Source organism: Raphanus sativus, chromosome 8, assembly GCF_000801105.2.
Source record: "Raphanus sativus cultivar WK10039 chromosome 8, ASM80110v3, whole genome shotgun sequence".
Lineage (NCBI taxonomy): Eukaryota > Viridiplantae > Streptophyta > Magnoliopsida > Brassicales > Brassicaceae > Raphanus > Raphanus sativus.
Genome location: NC_079518.1, coordinates 6,755,062 through 6,771,857, shown reverse-complemented (window position 1 = coordinate 6,771,857; position 16,796 = coordinate 6,755,062). Strand labels below are relative to the sequence as shown.

At 37.6% G+C, this 16,796-nt stretch overlaps 3 protein-coding genes and 2 pseudogenes across 6 annotated transcripts; 1 reads left to right on the top strand and 4 right to left on the bottom strand.

Annotated features, from left to right (window-relative positions):
- LOC130498827 (V-type proton ATPase subunit a3-like) overlaps positions 1–2,967 on the top strand; it is a 3,392-nt pseudogene extending 425 nt beyond the window's left edge.
- Positions 2,968–3,878: 911 nt separating this feature from the next.
- LOC130499162 (cysteine protease RD19A-like) lies at positions 3,879–5,568 on the bottom strand (annotated as a pseudogene).
- A 1,691-nt stretch (positions 5,569–7,259) lies between these two features.
- LOC108819365 (chromatin remodeling protein SHL) lies at positions 7,260–9,598 on the bottom strand. Of its 4 annotated transcripts, none has more exons than XR_001944238.1 (5): positions 9,357–9,598; positions 8,871–9,233; positions 8,707–8,775; positions 7,672–7,784; positions 7,260–7,572 (listed from the first exon to the last, which is right to left on the bottom strand). XR_001944238.1 is itself a non-coding variant. In XM_018592382.1 (5 exons), exons 1-5 carry the CDS (start codon positions 9,581–9,583, stop codon positions 7,507–7,509), a joined length of 858 nt encoding a protein of 285 aa, XP_018447884.1. In that variant the 5' UTR covers positions 9,584–9,598; the 3' UTR covers positions 7,260–7,506. The 4 variants fall into 4 exon arrangements, 2 of the variants coding, with proteins under 2 accessions (XP_018447884.1, XP_018447885.1); XR_001944239.2 differs by having other exon boundaries at positions 8,871–9,219; positions 9,357–9,551; XM_018592382.1 differs by having other exon boundaries at positions 7,672–7,804.
- Positions 9,599–10,545: 947 nt separating this feature from the next.
- On the bottom strand, positions 10,546–16,750 carry LOC130498826 (bifunctional phosphatase IMPL2, chloroplastic). Its single transcript, XM_056992466.1, has 9 exons — positions 16,743–16,750; positions 16,597–16,691; positions 16,454–16,503; positions 16,109–16,233; positions 15,878–15,944; positions 15,555–15,644; positions 15,364–15,475; positions 15,157–15,240; positions 10,546–10,917 (listed from the first exon to the last, which is right to left on the bottom strand). Exons 1-8 carry the CDS (start codon positions 16,748–16,750, stop codon positions 15,170–15,172), a joined length of 618 nt encoding a protein of 205 aa, XP_056848446.1. The 3' UTR covers positions 10,546–10,917; positions 15,157–15,169.
- LOC108834825 (probable receptor-like protein kinase At4g39110) lies at positions 11,760–15,164 on the bottom strand. The gene has a single exon (XM_018608148.2). The coding sequence runs from the start codon at positions 14,709–14,711 to the stop codon at positions 12,078–12,080; it is 2,634 nt and encodes an 877-aa protein (XP_018463650.1). The 5' UTR covers positions 14,712–15,164; the 3' UTR covers positions 11,760–12,077.
- Positions 16,751–16,796: the final 46 nt, after the last annotated feature.

Below are 16,796 nucleotides of genomic sequence, written 5' to 3'. Positions count from 1 at the left end.
TTTCGGGTATATGTTGACACTCAGATGTCCAGTAGAAGCTAATGCATGAGAACATGATATTTTCATGTACTGAAATTGTGTGCCTGCTAGTTTTAAGTGGGTAGCATCCATGTCATAATGTATCGTAGGCTAGCAATTTAATCATGACATTATAATGATGATACCGTAAACCCAGAAACTGTCTAACCAGGCTTAATTCTTCACAACGTTTCAGGTTTCAGGTCGATTAACTGAGCTTTAAAACCACCATTGATGCTGGGTTAGGTCACCGTAACATTTTGTTGCAGACCATTGGAGATAAATTTGAGCTGTGGAGCCTCAAGGTATAACCTGTGTCAATGCTATCTATTGAGCTGTCTCTGTTGAGTGTTGACAAATCTGTTCTAATCCATGCAAGTTGACGTCAACTTTATAATTACCAATTGCAGGTTCGCAAAGAGAAAGCTATCTATCATACTTTGAACATGCTTAGTCTTGATGTGACAAAGAAGTGCCTTGTGGCTGAGGGATGGAGTCCTGTCTTTGCATCAAAAGATGTGAGTTATTCTTTTTGTTGTACTCCGGATTGCATTTTAGAATATTTATATTGCGTGAAAGTGAGTTTACTGGTTTTGATAATTTCAGAATACTTAGTAGAATAAGGTTTGTTTATGCAGATTCAAGAAGCATTAGAGCGTGCTGCAGTTGACTCCAATTCGCAAGTTGGATCGATATTCCAGGTTCTGAGGACCAAAGAATTGCCACCGACTTATTTCCGCACAAACAAATTTACTTCTGCAATCCAGGAAATTGTTGATGCATATGGGTAAAGTGTCTTTCACTCTTTCTGGATATTCTGACTCATAGGAATAGCTTTTTGGTTATTACAAGAAATGTGTTGCACTTGTAAACTGCATTTAGTCTTGTCATAGTTTCCTCTGATCATTCTTCTATGATCACCACTGTGCAGTGTTGCCAAGTATCAGGAAGCTAATCCAGGTGTATTCACAATCGTCACCTTCCCTTTCCTTTTCGCTGTTATGTTTGGTGATTGGGGGCACGGAATATGCTTGCTGCTTGCAACTATGTACTTGATAGTGAGAGAAAAGAAACTGGCCAGCCAGGTGATACCCCAATTAATATTGCCTATTTTTTGACTTAGGAGCACGAGATTGAATTCTTGCTAACTCTTCAATCTTGCTTCTTGACAACAGAAACTCGGGGATATTATGGAAATGGCTTTTGGTGGCCGTTATGTCATTATGATGATGTCACTCTTCTCAATATACACTGGTTTGATCTACAACGAGTTCTTCTCTATTCCTTACCCATTGTTTGCTCCCTCAGCCTATGATTGTCGTGATGCCTCATGCAGGTATACAAATTTGTTATAAAAGTTGCAATTTATGTTAACATAAAAGAATATTAATAATTTTTATTTATTCCTTTCACTTATGCTCTACGTTCAGCGAGGCCACAACAATTGGTTTGATAAAGGTCCGGGACACTTATCCATTTGGTCTAGATCCTGTGTGGCATGGTACCCGCAGCGAGCTGCCGTTCCTGAACTCACTGAAGATGAAAATGTCAATCCTTCTAGGAGTTTCTCAAATGAACCTCGGGATCATAATGAGCTACTTCAATGCAAGATTCTTCAAGTCGAGTGTGAATATATGGTAATGTTCAGTTGATCATAGCGTGCTCTCTTTCTAATTCTATCAGTTTCATCATGACGTCTAATTTTGGGGAGGGGTTTGCAGGTTCCAGTTCATTCCCCAGATGATATTTTTGAACAGTTTGTTTGGGTATCTCTCGGTCCTCATCATCATAAAGTGGTGCACTGGTTCTCAAGCAGATTTGTATCATGTAATGATATACATGTTCCTGAGCCCAACCGATGAGTTAGGAGAGAATCAACTTTTCCCTCACCAAAAAACAGTGCAGGTCAGCAGGATCTCTACCTAACAATCTACTGTTACGAGATCTAATAAGAAAATCATGCCACATGTTTTGATTCACTCATAATCTTTTGTTTACCTATTTTTCAGCTTGTGCTTCTGTTTCTGGCTCTTGTCTCTGTTCCGTGTATGTTGCTTCCAAAGCCGTTCATCTTAAAGAAACAACATGAAGCTGTGAGATTCTTTCCCTTTTAGTTTCTAATATAATTCTCCTGCTTTACGCTGGTCGTCCTAAATGGTTTCTCGTTATCCAGAGGCATCAAGGTCAGTCATACGCACCTCTCGAGGAGACGGATGAGAGTCTTCATGTAGAGACAAGCGGAGGATCACATGGGCACGAGGAGTTTGAATTCAGCGAGGTATTTGTGCATCAGCTGATTCACACCATAGAGTTTGTGCTTGGAGCTGTATCCAACACCGCTTCTTACCTGCGTCTATGGGCTCTCAGGTATCCATCTCATCATGGAGTAGTAGTAAAGCTATATATATATATATATACTACTCATGGCTTAATAATAATAATATTTATCATTCGTTTTTGTGCGTCTTTCATTCAGTCTTGCACACTCAGAGCTATCATCAGTCTTCTATGAGAAGGTTCTCCTTCTCGCTTGGGGGTATGTCGCATGCTCTCACACTCTTTCTTTAGTCTTAATTTATATTAGCAAATCAAATAATCGATCTTTGTTTTGTCATTAAAAATAAACAGATATAACAATTGGTTGATCTTGATCGTTGGGATCATCGTCTTCGTATTCGCCACGGTGGGAGTGCTGCTGGTGATGGAGACACTGAGCGCGTTTCTTCACGCACTGCGTCTCCACTGGGTTGAGTTCCAGAACAAATTCTACGAAGGAGATGGTTACAAGTTCGCTCCTTTCTCTTTCATTCTCACCGCAAGCGAAGACGAGTGATGAATGGATGGATGATGATTGTTTCATTCCCTTCCCCATTCTCTCCAATATTTGCATATATAAACTTTAAGGTACAAGACAGACCAAGTTTTATTTATTTTTTGCGAAGATAATTTTCCCCTTCTCTCCATACATTCAGGGTGGAAATAATTTTATTTATTTGCCTGTGTTGAGATTCTTTTACACAAAATAGAGAGGGGGATAATGGGATTTGTCTGAGGCAAAACCTATATGTTGTTGTGTTTGTTTGCTATTAAATAAGTTGGAGGATTTGTCCCCTTTACTATATACAGTTCATCTACTGAAAATTGTTTTGTCAATACTCGATTTTGGTTGTTCGACGCATGATTGTTGTTTAGTCTCGCCTGTACATGTTTAATTAGCCTTTTAAGCTACTTCCTTACTTTCTTGCTTTTTAAGAAAACAATAGGTATTTAGTAGTGTTTAAAAAATTGCTAGACGTTAACTAATTGTTTCATAGAGAATTGGATTATTCAAGGTCTTAGAGTTAGTAAATTATTGATATATTCTTTTTATATTTTATATTTATTTTGATGAAATATAAAAAATGAAATAGACAAATTGTGGATTTACTCTAATATTATTATTTGAGTTAAAAATGTAAACTAATTTAGATCGATTTTGACAAATTTATAATAATTTAAACTAATTTAAAACAGTTCAAACTGAATTAAGTTGAACAAATTGGATAAAACATTCGACTATGGCTTATTTTGTTGTTCAGATTCCGTCACACCGATTTTTAGAATTGATATTTAGTTCCAACCTACATTTGATGACTTGATTCAATCTGAGCAGAGAGCACATGTATTGCCGTTTTTTAGTGATCTCCAAATGGTATTATCAACGTCCAGCGTTACCTTAAGCAGCCCATAGAAAGATAACATATGTTCCAAATTACAGCCATAGTTGTCCAAACTCGTTACCAGCCCCAATATAAGAACGTTGTGCTTCTTGCATTCAATAACTCAAATCAACAGCGACTGTCACTGTATGGGGATTGATAGAGAAAATGCATTTTTATTTACAATACAAACTTCATCATCCTTTTTAAAAAGCAGAGAGAAATAGGTAGCCAATCAAAGAGTCCTCGCTCACACAAATCACCAGCGTTAGTTAATTTATTAAAACAAGAGCTCGCTGGTTTAACTAATGGGCGGCGGGTGAGACGGTGGCTGTAACGGTGGAGACAAGACTGTCAACGCCACAAACGTTACGGCCTCTGCAGATTTGTAAAAACCATTCTCACCCCAAGTCTCTCCCCACGAGTTCTTAATGATCCAGTAAGGCTTCTCCTTGAACCTAGCCGGAGCGTAACCAGCCGATCCATAACCCACCAATAAGACACCGTGGTTGAGCCTCCTCATGCACACGTAAGGGCACGAGACTCCTCCGATGTAAGTCTGCATATATGCGGCGTTGATGGCTACCGCGAGAGGTCCGTTCTTGACAAGATTCGCAGCGATCTGGTCTTCGTCGATGGAAATGACGCTGAAGTTGGAGACGGACGCAACGATCTTGGACTTGTCTAGCTTACAAGTAGTACCGTCCTTTCCGGTGTAAGGATAGTCTTCTTCTCTCATGAGCCCTCCGGTTTTGAGTGTGTACTCAAAAGCGCTGTTCATGAGGCCACCGTTGCAACCAGAGTCGCATGAACCTGCCTCTTCTGGGTCACACTGCATAAAGACATGTCTACACTTATCAGCAGAAATTCACATATATTATTAATAAATTAATATTCAGAATTACATGACCATGAAACCATTGTAGATTGTATATTAATCATTTGAAGTAAGCAACCTGAACTAAGTATATGATTTACGGGCCGTAAGCCCAAGGCCCGTAATCCCCAGGCCCGAAACAACAAAATCCTTTCCTACTTAGTTATATCCTTAATCATCCCGACAAAACTAGGAACCACATCATATGAAACAAGAGTCTAACAAACCTCGTGATCACAGTCGACAAGCTGTTGCTCGCTAAGGCTGACGAGCTTGCCGGTAGCGAGGAAGTTAGCACCTTCCAGAGCTCCGGTTGCACTGAAACTCCAACAAGAACCGCAAGATCCCTAGTCGGGCTCACACACCAAAGAATCAGACCAATCAGAAAACACTTATAAAAAAATCTATATTTAAATAAATAAAAAATCTATTTTTCAATAAAAAAAATCTATGCCTGGTTTTTGACGGGGGTAACAGCGCCACGATCTCTCCAATCAAACTCCTCGGGGAGATTCTCGGTAGGAGGATGGGAGCCTTGTTGGCGTCCTTGGGGAGCTTAAACCCGCCTCCTTTAACACCGAGATGCTTCTCCCTGAACTCTGACTGAGTCAGATCCGAGAACTGCGTGACGCCGTGGCGAGCGGAGGGGTCAAGCTTCTGGTGGCGCCTCGCTCGCCTGAGGTTGGCTTTGAATACGGAGAATCTGTAGTCGTGCTCTTGGACGGACGCGTAAGCCTTGCCGAACTTTTTCTTGAAGAGAGAGAAGTGATCTTCCGAGGACAGAGCCTTGGGCTCGGCTCCTCCTTCAACCACCTGCCTGATCACGAGATCATCGCCGTCGGAGGAAGCGGAGACGATGACGAGGAGAAAGAGAGCGAAGACGGAGAGAGAAAGCTTGAGACGATCCATTTGGAGTTTGAGAATGAAGAAAGCAGAGAGGGCAAGGAGATTGATTAATATAGAAAGAAGAAAGAAACTGTCTTAATTCGATTAGGTTCTGTGTATGTATGGAATAATCTCTAATCTTACCTGTCTTTGTCCCTTTGGATATTTTTTTATTACCTTTCGGTTTCTTTTAAAAGAGTTTTTTTTTTCTTAATTATTTAAGCATTTATCCCGTAGACTATATTTGAGAAGTGATTTTGCCACATTTGTCTTCTCTACAATCATTCTCACAAAAATAATATGACATGGCTACTAAAATTGATGACATGTCTTATAGATTAATATGACATGGACAATTATATTTAATGTTAATTTATATTTTTTGGTAAACTTATAAAATATGTAATAACTTAATATTACATTTATTTTCGATTTATTTTTTGGACATTTTTTAAATATGGTAATAACTCATAATCATCATTTAAATAAATATATTCAAATTATGGCATTTCAAATTTCGAAATATTCATTTAAATTAAAATATTTCAAAATATATACATATTTTCAGAAAATTATAAAAATTAAACATAAAAAATCAATTTAAATCGTAAAATCATTAGTTTCTTATATATATCTACAGATTTTATAAAATATTTTTTTAATTTTAATTTTTGACAATTATGAAATTTTACATCCCCTAGATTATATTTGAGAAGTGATTTTGCCACATGTTTTTCTCACAATCTTTTCACAAAAATAATATGACATGACTACTAAAATTGATGACATGTCTTATAGATTAATATGACAGACAATTATATTAATGTTAAATTTTATTTTTTGATAACTTTTTGAAATTATGTAATAATTCATATATTACATTTATTGTCGATTATATTTTGGACTTTTTAAAAATTTGGTAATAACTCATAAATCATCATTAAAATAAATATATTCAAATTATGGCATTTCAAATTTCGAAATATCATTTAAATTAAAAAATTTACGATTTAATTTGAATTTATGATTAAACTAAATAGATAGAAAAATCTACCTAAGATTATAATTTTAAATATATACATGCACATTTTTAAATATAATTCAAAATAAATAAAATTGTTTTTATCTTAATTTTAATGTTCAGTTAAATCAAATTTATATTAAATATTGATAAGAAAAAGAAAATTTATAATATTAATAAAAAATTAAATATAATTTATATTTATCTGTTAAAAAATATTTTAAATTTCTTTTACTGCACATGGTGCAGGAAAACAACTAGTTTATTATTATAGTCAGAACAAGCAAGGCAGATTTTTTTTGGGTTTTAAAAGATTACTTATCCAACAAGATGAAAAGGAAAGTAACCAATAGTGTGCAAACACGTGGTGGAAATTGACTTGGCAATAGATAGAGCAGAGCCGTGCCGTGTTGTAGAAAATTAATTAATTTTTTTTTCTTTTCTTAAGCTAATACATTCTTTAATTTACTAATCTTCCACTTTCTCGCGAAAAAAGTGGAGACGTTTGGTGCAGTATTTGTCTTCTCTGATTTGTTTAATACCTTTTTTTTTTTTTACTTTTCTTTCTTTACTATACTTACCAAAACCATGAAACTATGTGTATGAAATATAACTAGGGTTGTCGGATGAAATATGAATCCCTCCCTACACACAAACTATGATGATGTTTGGCATTTTAAATTTTTGAACCTTGATTCTCTCTTTGGATATGCGTTTTTAAATTTACATAGAAACAGCTTTGTGTAGCTAGATTTCGCAATCGAACACAAACAAGTGACCCTCTCTCTGTTTCTTGTCACAGCTTAAAGCAGATGAAAACATATACACTATACATAAGATTGTGCCACAAGGCCCACAACAAGTCACTAATCAAGCCAAACAACCTAATAAAAACCCTTCATTCTTAAGAAGAAATAGAAAAGAGTGTGGAGTGGGAAATAAAACAAACTCCTTCATAGATTACACCATCATCATTCATACTAAACATAGCTCTCAGAGGTCTTATGTTAACCTGTTCGCTTGGCGTGTTTGTTCCTCGTCTTGCTTACCTCCAGGTTGCGCTTTGTATTCACCTGTTAAATTGTAGAACCAACCATTTTTTTTTAAAACTTGTCTTTTAAACCATAAAGAGGGAGAGAGAGATATAGATAGTAGTTGCCGAATAAAGATACCTTAGCATCGGTGTTTTTGGAAGTTGAAATAGAGTTGTCCAAATCCTGCGGTTCCGGGGAACACTCTTCACAGTAGAAATGCTCGAGCTTTTTAGCTGCCTCTATCGTCGTTCCTATACAAGAAGGGTGAAACCTGAGCCAATGTTAGTTTCCTGTAACATCCAAAGGCATCCTAGCAAAACAGACACAAACATTCTTAGGAGCAAAGTATTAAAAAAAAAAAGAGTGGGCTCAACATTTCCAAAATCAAGAGATAAACAAATTTGTTCCAGTGACTTCATTCATCTTATTTCTTGTCTCTCATTGATAGGTCCCAAAGTCTCAAAGAACAAGTTACTGCAAACTTTCTCTTCATATCATCCAAATAAAACTATATCGTTATATAATAGCAAGCACCTAAAGTAACTACCCAATCTCCCAACTAGCACACGTTAGATAATTCCACTAATACAAGAGCAGTTCACTAATACAAGTGTATTCTTAAACCAAATGATTGGTTTACTTTGGTTAAGATCTTATCACTCATACAATAAGGAAACATGAGTGAGAGACCCAAAGTCACATACTAATAAGATATATACAAAACACCCAAGTAATACTCATAACAATGATTCTATCACTATCTTAGAGTATCTCCATATTTCACTCCAAAAGAAACTTTGGAGTAAGAAATGCTTCAACTCTACTCTACTCTATTTTTCAATACTAAATGGAGTAAAAATGAATTTACTCCATCCATAAATGGAATAAAAATGAATTGATCATCCAGAAATGGAACAATACTTTTTTATTTCAATTTCACTTCAAAATAGAGTAGATTGGAGTAAAACAAACTCTACTTTGGAGTTACTCCATTTTGTAAAAAAAAAAATTGGAAATTAACATTGGACTGCTCTTAAAATGAATATCTGGTAAGTTTATAACTTATAAGGTTCCAAAACACATACATAGATAATGATCCTCACCACAGTTTACACAAAGCGTTTAGACCAGAGTATCAGCTAGTGAGAGAGGTTATAGCAAGTGAGGACTTACCACTCAGAGCAATCCTCGCATTGCACCATCAAGTCATCAGGGTTGTAGGGCATCTCACACTTGCAGAATCTACAACCCACAATCGATCAATCAAACATTCAATCTTTTCTTGGCCATTAAAAAATTAAGAAAAACAAAAGACAGTCTCAGAGGACAGAACATACACGGCGACTCTGTCGGGGTTAAAAGCCCCGGTAGCAGAATTATACTCAAAACGACAGAAGAAGTCGTCGTTTCCCACGGAGCCGAGTTTCGTATACCCACCGAAACTGTGGACCTTACACTTCCCCTCGATCGTATCAGCGCTCTGCAAGTCATAGTGGTCGGAGAGGAACACCTCCTTAGCTCCGTGGAACTGCCTCCTCCCTCCCATCGACTCCTCGGGTCGGTAGTACCACCTCACGCGAACCCTCGCGTTCGATCCACGCGCGTCCGTCGTCTCGATGGCCTCCACCCTCGCCACGTACGACGGCTTCCCAGGCTCCGAGGACCGCATCAACACCGCATCTCCCTCTGCAAACGATTGCCTTTTGAGTTGTGCAATTTAGGAAATAAAATAAAATAAAATAAAAGAAAATTCAAAAAAAGGAGGGTTGAGATGAGGACAAGAGGGAAGAGGAAAGAGGAGAGGAAGGGATGTTGTTGTTTACCTTGAATGGTTCTGTTGATGTGTTTGAGTTTGTAGGATTTGAGTTGCTTCTTTTGAGCTCCTTTTTGCTTGGGCATCTGTGTTGGAAAAAAGATCAATAGGGGCTAGAAAATGGTTTTCTCGAGGAAACGAGGAGAATTTTCTGGGGAAAGTTGCAATAGTATTGAGACAGTAATCAGATGGGACACGGAGTCTGGTAAAGAACAAGTCTTGTCGACTCACGGCCATATGTACGTAGCCCAAGCATCCGGTTTGGTTTTGAATCGATTCTTTCGGTTTTTGTATGATTGTTTCGAATATTGAGAAATTTTAGTTCGATTTCCGTTTTATTTTAGTTTTCACTTTAGTTCGTAAAAAGAATGATAACTAATTAAAATAGTTTTGGAATCTATTCAGTTATGGTTTTTTGGTTAGTTTATAAAAGGTTAAAATTTTGAAAATTTAATTATGTTATTAATTTTTTATAGATTTTTGAATAAAATTTGGATAAATCAGATAATTCTAAATCTTTGAAATAAAATATATGTATTTTGGTAATTCATTTTTGGGGTTTCTGGTCTTATAATATTTTGAACAGTTTAGTTATTTTGAAAATTAAATATAATTAATATTTATTCGGTTTTTGGTTTCTTTTTATTTTAGTTCATTTTTGTTTTGAAATATGAAAATCGCTCAGTTGATTAATAAGATCTAAACCGGTTGGGAGAAGAATGGCAATATCGTGAATATGCGGAAAAGCAAGGGAGTGATGGGGTAGAGAGAATGTGTCAGATTGTTAATTGGCCACGTCAGCTTTTTAGTTGAAGCGCATGTTTTGTGCGCGCCTTTACCAACTACCAGTCTCGTGAATCATGTATAACAAGCCACGTAAGCAGAGTTACGATTACAACTTGTCTTGACTTTATCTCTTAAATATTAAATACCTTTGATTAAAGAAATAACATATAACAAACTCAAATTTAACAATGCTTTGTTGCCCCAAAAAAGAAAACAATGCTTTGTAGTCTTTTTCACATAATTCTTCATCATTATTTAATTTTCTATATACATTTCGCTTTTTATTCACTTGTACATTTTCTATGCGAATACTTACATTTCTTTTTACATTAAAGAGTTACCAATACTCTGTCCTAAATAAATATGACAAAATGGAACGAATCTACAATATGGTGCAAAGAAGCACCAAAACATTTTAAAGGAAAAAAACTCAAAATTGGTTGTGAACGGGATGTTAATACTGTATAACGTATTGATGAAGGTTTGTGATAAATTGAGAACCCGTTTTCTTTTTAATCTAAGCACTAACACAAGGTGAGGAACAATGTGTGCTACTAGAAACTCTACGACAAGGGTAGTTTTGATAGTTAACATTGCTGTTGACAGCAGCAGAAAATGAAGATGAAGATGATTGCTTATTCTTCTTCTTCCTCAACGTGTACGCATCATCATCATCATCAAAATCAAGAAGTTGGGTTGGTTTCTTGAGATCTTCAAGGCATTTAACATCAAAGATACAAACAAATGATCTTGCTTTCCCTGAGTAGAACCTTGACAATCCTCTCCTGTTTTCCAAACCATTCACAGATCCAAAAATTAAGCAATAATCCATGAATCTATTAGTTTAAACAAGAAACATAATCAATGAGATCATTTTTTCAGGATGTACTTTTCGGGAAGATTGTTTCTTAGCTCTCCCATGTCAAAAGCCATCAACCCACTTATGTTTTCCATAGTTTACAGATATAATAGAGAGAGGGAGAGAGAGATAACAAAAACAATATACAAGAACAAAAGTTGAAGCTATTCATTTATATAGCTGAGCCGAAGGAAAAGGAAAGAGAAAAAAAGAGAACACATTGCTTAATTGAAGGAAATGGTTTCTATTTCTGGTTTTGAAATTATATTTACCCTTTCATGGTTCTCTGATTTTTTTCCACAATCTGTGACTGACCCTAATCTTTTCTCACCTATACTTCCTCTCCTACAAACACTTGCGAAGAGATTAATATCCAAACGTTTCAATTGCAGGGTTTCTACAATGATTAGAGATTACAAACGTAGCCCATCTAAAGAAAGAAACTGTTCATGTGACCATTATCTAACATCAGTTGTAGACCAAAACACTAATTCCACTGAATCAAGATTGAAATGCGACAACAAAATTAGAGAATCAGTCACCAATCAATTTATATTTTTAAAACTTCAGGAGGAGAAACACATTATTAACTAGTTTACACATCATCTTAGAGAGGAGTTCATTGGCAAAAAAAAATCTAAAAGTTACCCTAATCCTTAGCCTGAGGAATGATGTACAGAGCATAAAACCAATAACGAAGAGAGCACCGTTTACTTTCTCTGTGTACAATTGTATAAATGTTATTGAGAGATTCATCACATACACTGAAGTTTCAATGTGAAGTTCTTGTATTTGCAATCTAAGATTAACAGCTACAATAAAGGAGGATAAGTAGATAAATGCATCAGCGCATTTAGTAGTAAACATATCCACCCACAGATTACAATTCATACAATAAAAAAAGATGATAAATTTGACATAATACACACCAAAAATATAAAATATCACACAAGTCTCCCCGACCACCACATAAACATAAAAACAAAACAAACATATTGCCTTAGAAAGTCATTTTCTATTCAATTACTGTTAATGCAATCAGATTCGTTTTTCTTTTCTTTTAGATGAATTATTTGTCAGTTAGTTTTATCTTCCGTTAAGATTAGCAAACTGAGTAAACATAGCTGTTCCAGAGTGTTCGTCCACAGTCTGAGCCTCGGCTGCGCCATCCTTCTCTTCCACTTTAGAAGCAACTGGCACAATAACCTCTTCGTTGGTGGTAGCTGAGGGGGTGACTGGAGTCGGCAGAACGGAGCCAGGGGTCACTACTGGCTTATCGATCTCAGTCTCTTCGGCTTTGCCTTGAGTGAATGCCTCTTGAAGCTGAAGAGCGTATTCCAAGTTCCACAGAACATCTCCCATCGTTGGTCTATCAACACCGTAATCTTCCAAACATTTCTCTGCAGCTTCCGCAAACTTCTTCATTGATTCAGGGTTTATTGTGCCAGCCAAATGAGGATCAATGATCTTTTCGAGTAGTCCTTTTCGTTTCCACTGCATTGCCCATTCAGCTAAGTTAACCTGTTCTCTTGGTAGCTGAGGGTTGATGGCTGGTCTTGCGCATAGAGCTTCTAGTAGAACGACACCAAAGGAATAAACATCGGACTTATCGGTAAGTTGTTGTCTTCTAAAGTATTCAGGGTCTAGATACCCGAAACTTCCTTTCACGGCCGTGCTGACATGGTTTTGTCCAAAGGCTACATCTTTAGAAAGACCAAAGTCAGCGACCTTGGCAACTAAAGCATCATCGAGAAGAATGTTGGTTGATTTGACGTCACGGTGGATGATCCCTTGTGCTGTCCCTGTGTGCAAATAGTGAAGCCCACGTGCAGAACCGATACAGATCTCAAGTCGTTGTTTCCATGTTAGTGGAGCAAGGTTCTTTCCGTATAAATGATCCCTGAATGGACCATTGGACATGAACTCGTAGACTAGGATCATCTCTGAGTTTTCATCACAGTAACCAATCAAGGAGACCAAGTGTCTGTGTCTGAGCTTAGAAAGCATCTGGATCTCCGTCTCAAACTCAGTGATTCCTTGTTCAGACTGTGGGTTACCTCTCTTGACAGCAACTTTGGTTCCATCGTCGAGTGTTGCAATATAGACATTACCGAATCCTCCAACACCGATGATCTGAGATGCTTCGAAGTTATTTGTGGCATCTTGAAGCTCTGAAAGAGAAAAGTAGCGGCCGAGTCCCATCGTTGAGTTGTAAAAGTTGGATTTTTGAGAACCACCTTTGCTTGTCATGAAAGTAGTGTCACCAGCGTGTATCGGTAGCAACCAAGAGGAGAAACTGTTTCTCTTCTGCCAATCTTGTGGCCTCTTCTTCCACCTGTAAACCATGGCTCCAAGGCCAATGAAAGCTCCAAACATCATCACAAACCCCGCGGTCGCAACCATACCATGTTTCCCCATGCCAGTGGTTCTACCATCAACTCCAAACTCTCCGTCAAGGCTGTTCACGGAGTTGCTCATCTTCAAGACCTCGACTCCATTTAAGATCGCATTTGGAGTACCTGTATCTTCTCCCATGGGACTAATCTGAACTTGGAGCTCAGGGGTCATAAGCGTCGCGTTCACAACAATGTCTTTGTAGTAAGGAGTTGCGAGATCGCCTGCGACAGTGGACAAATCCAGACCAGAAATGGCAGTTTTCCCGTTAATGTACACATTGAAGTACAAGTCATTGAGAGACTTGCTAACGATGTCACAGAAATGAAGACGGATGAGGTAGTTAAATGAAGGGTTCGAGGGGAAGTTCCAGCTAATGTTGAAATTAGGAGCTATGGTGTGAGAATCAGCCATTTCCGCAGCTGTTGCATAAACCGTTTGTGGAGCAATCAAAGGTGTAACTCCCGGAGGATACTTGATTGCTGAAGTGGTTGTCTTGACGTCCTTAGCCATGTTCTCGTCTTTCAAAAACTCCTTATCTGGAATCCAGGTTCTTCCTAACGTGTCATTCTGAGGTACGATCAAAGGACCACCAACATTGACTCTGTAAACGGACTGGTAAGCGTAATCAGAGAGACCAGAGAAACCGTTAACCGGGAAAAGGGCTGTTCCGGAATCAGAGATCAGTTCGTCTGGAGCTGAGACAACTTCGATAGCGTTGATGAACGCTGCAGAGCTTTTCATAGGCCTAAACCTGAGGGAGAACTGTGCATCCGTTATGTTGACGAGATACTCCTTCTCGAGAACAGCTTGACTATCATTGTTGTTGTTACTAATCTTGAAGTTATGAAGCAACACATATTTCTCTGTCATAACGGAAAACGTTGCTTGTTGGAGATCAAACTTGTCATTAGGGAAGGCCAAGAAATGGAGGCGAACCCAATGCCAACCAGGCCGAGTCAGATGGAACTTGTAGGTGGCTTCCTCACGGAAGATCCTTGCAGTTAGGTAGATAGGAGAAGCGACCTTGTCTGAAGGTGGGGCTGAGACCTGAATATCATCCTTGGCTTCTATGTATTGGACCGTCTCTTGGTCACTCTTAAAGACTCTTCCATCAGGGTTTTTGGATGACGATTTGCTTCCACAATCAATGAGAATATCATCTGCCGGTTTAAAACCCGTAGCAGGTCCCACGGCGGCAGCTACCGTAGACACATCAAGGCCTGAGAGGAAGAGGAGAACAGCCAGGAAGAGAGGCATGGAAAGCTTTGTTGAAAAATCAAAGATGGGAATTGTGCATGTGTTTGGTTTCTTTCTTATCTTCATCCCTCCTGGGCGGGAAGGAGAGAGAGAAGAGAGAGGGATGAGGAAGAACAAAGATAAGAAGGAATGAGGAAGTTCGTTAGATAGCTTGTGGTTGAAGAAAACAGGGAGAAAAAGGTCATGAAAGAGAGAAAAAAGGTTAGTTGTTATATGTGTGGCCAGTTTTTAGAGTATGCCGTAATTTGATGGAGGATCAATGATATTCAATGGTTTATTTTTAGAAAATTGCTAATTCTGTTATCCAGACAGTTCAGACACAGTACCAAAAATAAATGAATTATGGTTTTCCTATTTTAAGAAACAAAAAAACTAGAATTAAAACTCAAACCAGATTATATAACCCCACTATCAGTTATTTTATCAAACAAGTGAATAACGAAGTAGTCCCTAATGATCGTCCAGAAGCAAGAAAGTGATAAAGAAACATTAAGTAGAGTAAACAACGTACCAGCAAAAGCTTTTCAGTGCCACTCAAGTGACTCCAATGCTTGCTGATGAATGTCTGAATCTCCTGCTGCGACTACATTAAAGCCTATGACAAATGAAAAAGTAGATGGAGATGTTTAGTTCGGCATTCAGGAGTTGCATGATCTTTTGTTTCGATGAGCTGTGATTGAAGGAAACAAACAGAGTAATTTTGGAGTACTGAACGTACTTGTAGCAACGGCACTGGATGAAGCTTCCCAAAGAGGTGGGTTACCGTTCCAATCGGTTATGGTGCCTCCAGCGCCTTCTATTACAGGCACCAGAGCTAGGAAATCATATGGCTGGTGAATAATAAAACTAACTTCAATCAGTATGATGTGAATAGTAATAATACAAGTCATTTCGAAGGAGAAGTTTTACCTTTAAACCGGATTCAATAACAAGATCGACAAATCCAGAAGCCAGGAGAGCATAAGCATAACAATCACAGCCGTATAATGGCATCTTTACCTGTTATAACAAAATTTGTCAAGCCAGAGGAGAAGGACATTCGCTTTAAATAAAAAATAAAAGGAATTAAGGGGAATCCATATATAAATTATAACTGGATAAGAAACTCAGTTCGAGATATTGATTATTGTGAGATGTGTTATTCTGCAGCAATTCAAATTCTCATAAGCCTGTTTCAAATAGGTTTCATTTGCCAGTACTACGTTAAACCGAGGAAGCGAAAAGATACGGACCTTATCTCTAACTCGAGCAAATGCCTTTTCTGCCTCTCCAATGAAAAGATGTGGGCTAGTGGTGTATCTGGACATTAAAATATGTGAAGAAGATAAAAAGGTCATGAGAATTCTAGTTGCCTTCTTGATACACAAAGCCAGAAAGACACCACATATATTTTTAGGCTACTTCTTAAAAAAAAATCTAACTACAGAAGTAACACTAGTACGGCTCAGTGAACAGAAACTTACAAATATGCTTGTGACAGTTTCGGGCAAGATCGCGTTGAGATATTCTCCCCGTTTAATTTAGTTCTTCTTCCACTCATTCCTATCCATCTCTCTTTCAGAATAGGCTGATCAATTAGACCTAGAATCTAAAAGAGAGAACAAGGTCAGTTAGTTAGCTAAGAATCATACAAGTTCTTAATTGTTGTCAAAATTTTAGCATGCTTAAAACTCCTGTATTATTAACACAACAAAACAGATAATATCCTAGGCAATGTGAATTCCCAGTCTGGTCATTCGGATGTTCTTATAATGCATACCAAAAACATGGGAAGCTTGCAAACAATAACAGAGAGTCTGGTGTCTTACCGGTTTGCCTTTGTATAGCAGAGCTATTAACGTACCAAACACAGGCTTCCCTGAAAAAAGCAATTGATAGCACAATCAAATCCTCAAACTCTTGATAAGACAGTAAAAATGACAAAAATTAGAACAAGGAGTGAGTGCAGCACCTGTGATAAAGCTCTTAGTTCCGTCGATTGGGTCCAAAACCCAAACATAGTCAGCAGATTCTTCTTTGCATCTCCACCCCTTCTCCTCACCGTATCTACAGTTTTTCAGAATTTAAATGTGAATAAAAGATGCGCATATGTCTTACGCATTCATTACCTAAGCTCAAGGAAAGAGAGCAATCAAAATGTGTCTTTATCTT

Excerpts from the sequence above, each read along its gene's own strand:
- LOC108819365 (XM_018592382.1), bottom strand. The coding sequence starts at position 9,583 with ATGGCCGTGAGTCGACAAGACTTGTTCTTTACCAGACTCCGTGTCCCA. Across the intron at positions 8,776-8,870 it reads AACCCCGACAGAGTCGCCGT|ATTCTGCAAGTGTGAGATGC; the intron begins GTATGTTCTGTC and ends TGTGGGTTGTAG. Across the intron at positions 7,805-8,706 it reads TGCGAGGATTGCTCTGAGTG|GTTTCACCCTTCTTGTATAG; the intron begins GTAAGTCCTCAC and ends ACATTGGCTCAG.
- LOC108834825 (XM_018608148.2), bottom strand. The coding sequence starts at position 14,711 with ATGAAGATAAGAAAGAAACCAAACACATGCACAATTCCCATCTTTGAT.
- LOC130498826 (XM_056992466.1), bottom strand. Across the intron at positions 16,234-16,453 it reads TGCTATACAAAGGCAAACCG|ATTCTAGGTCTAATTGATCA; the intron begins GTAAGACACCAG and ends TCTCTCTTTTAG. Across the intron at positions 15,645-15,877 it reads TTGCTCGAGTTAGAGATAAG|GTAAAGATGCCATTATACGG; the intron begins GTCCGTATCTTT and ends TTGTTATAACAG.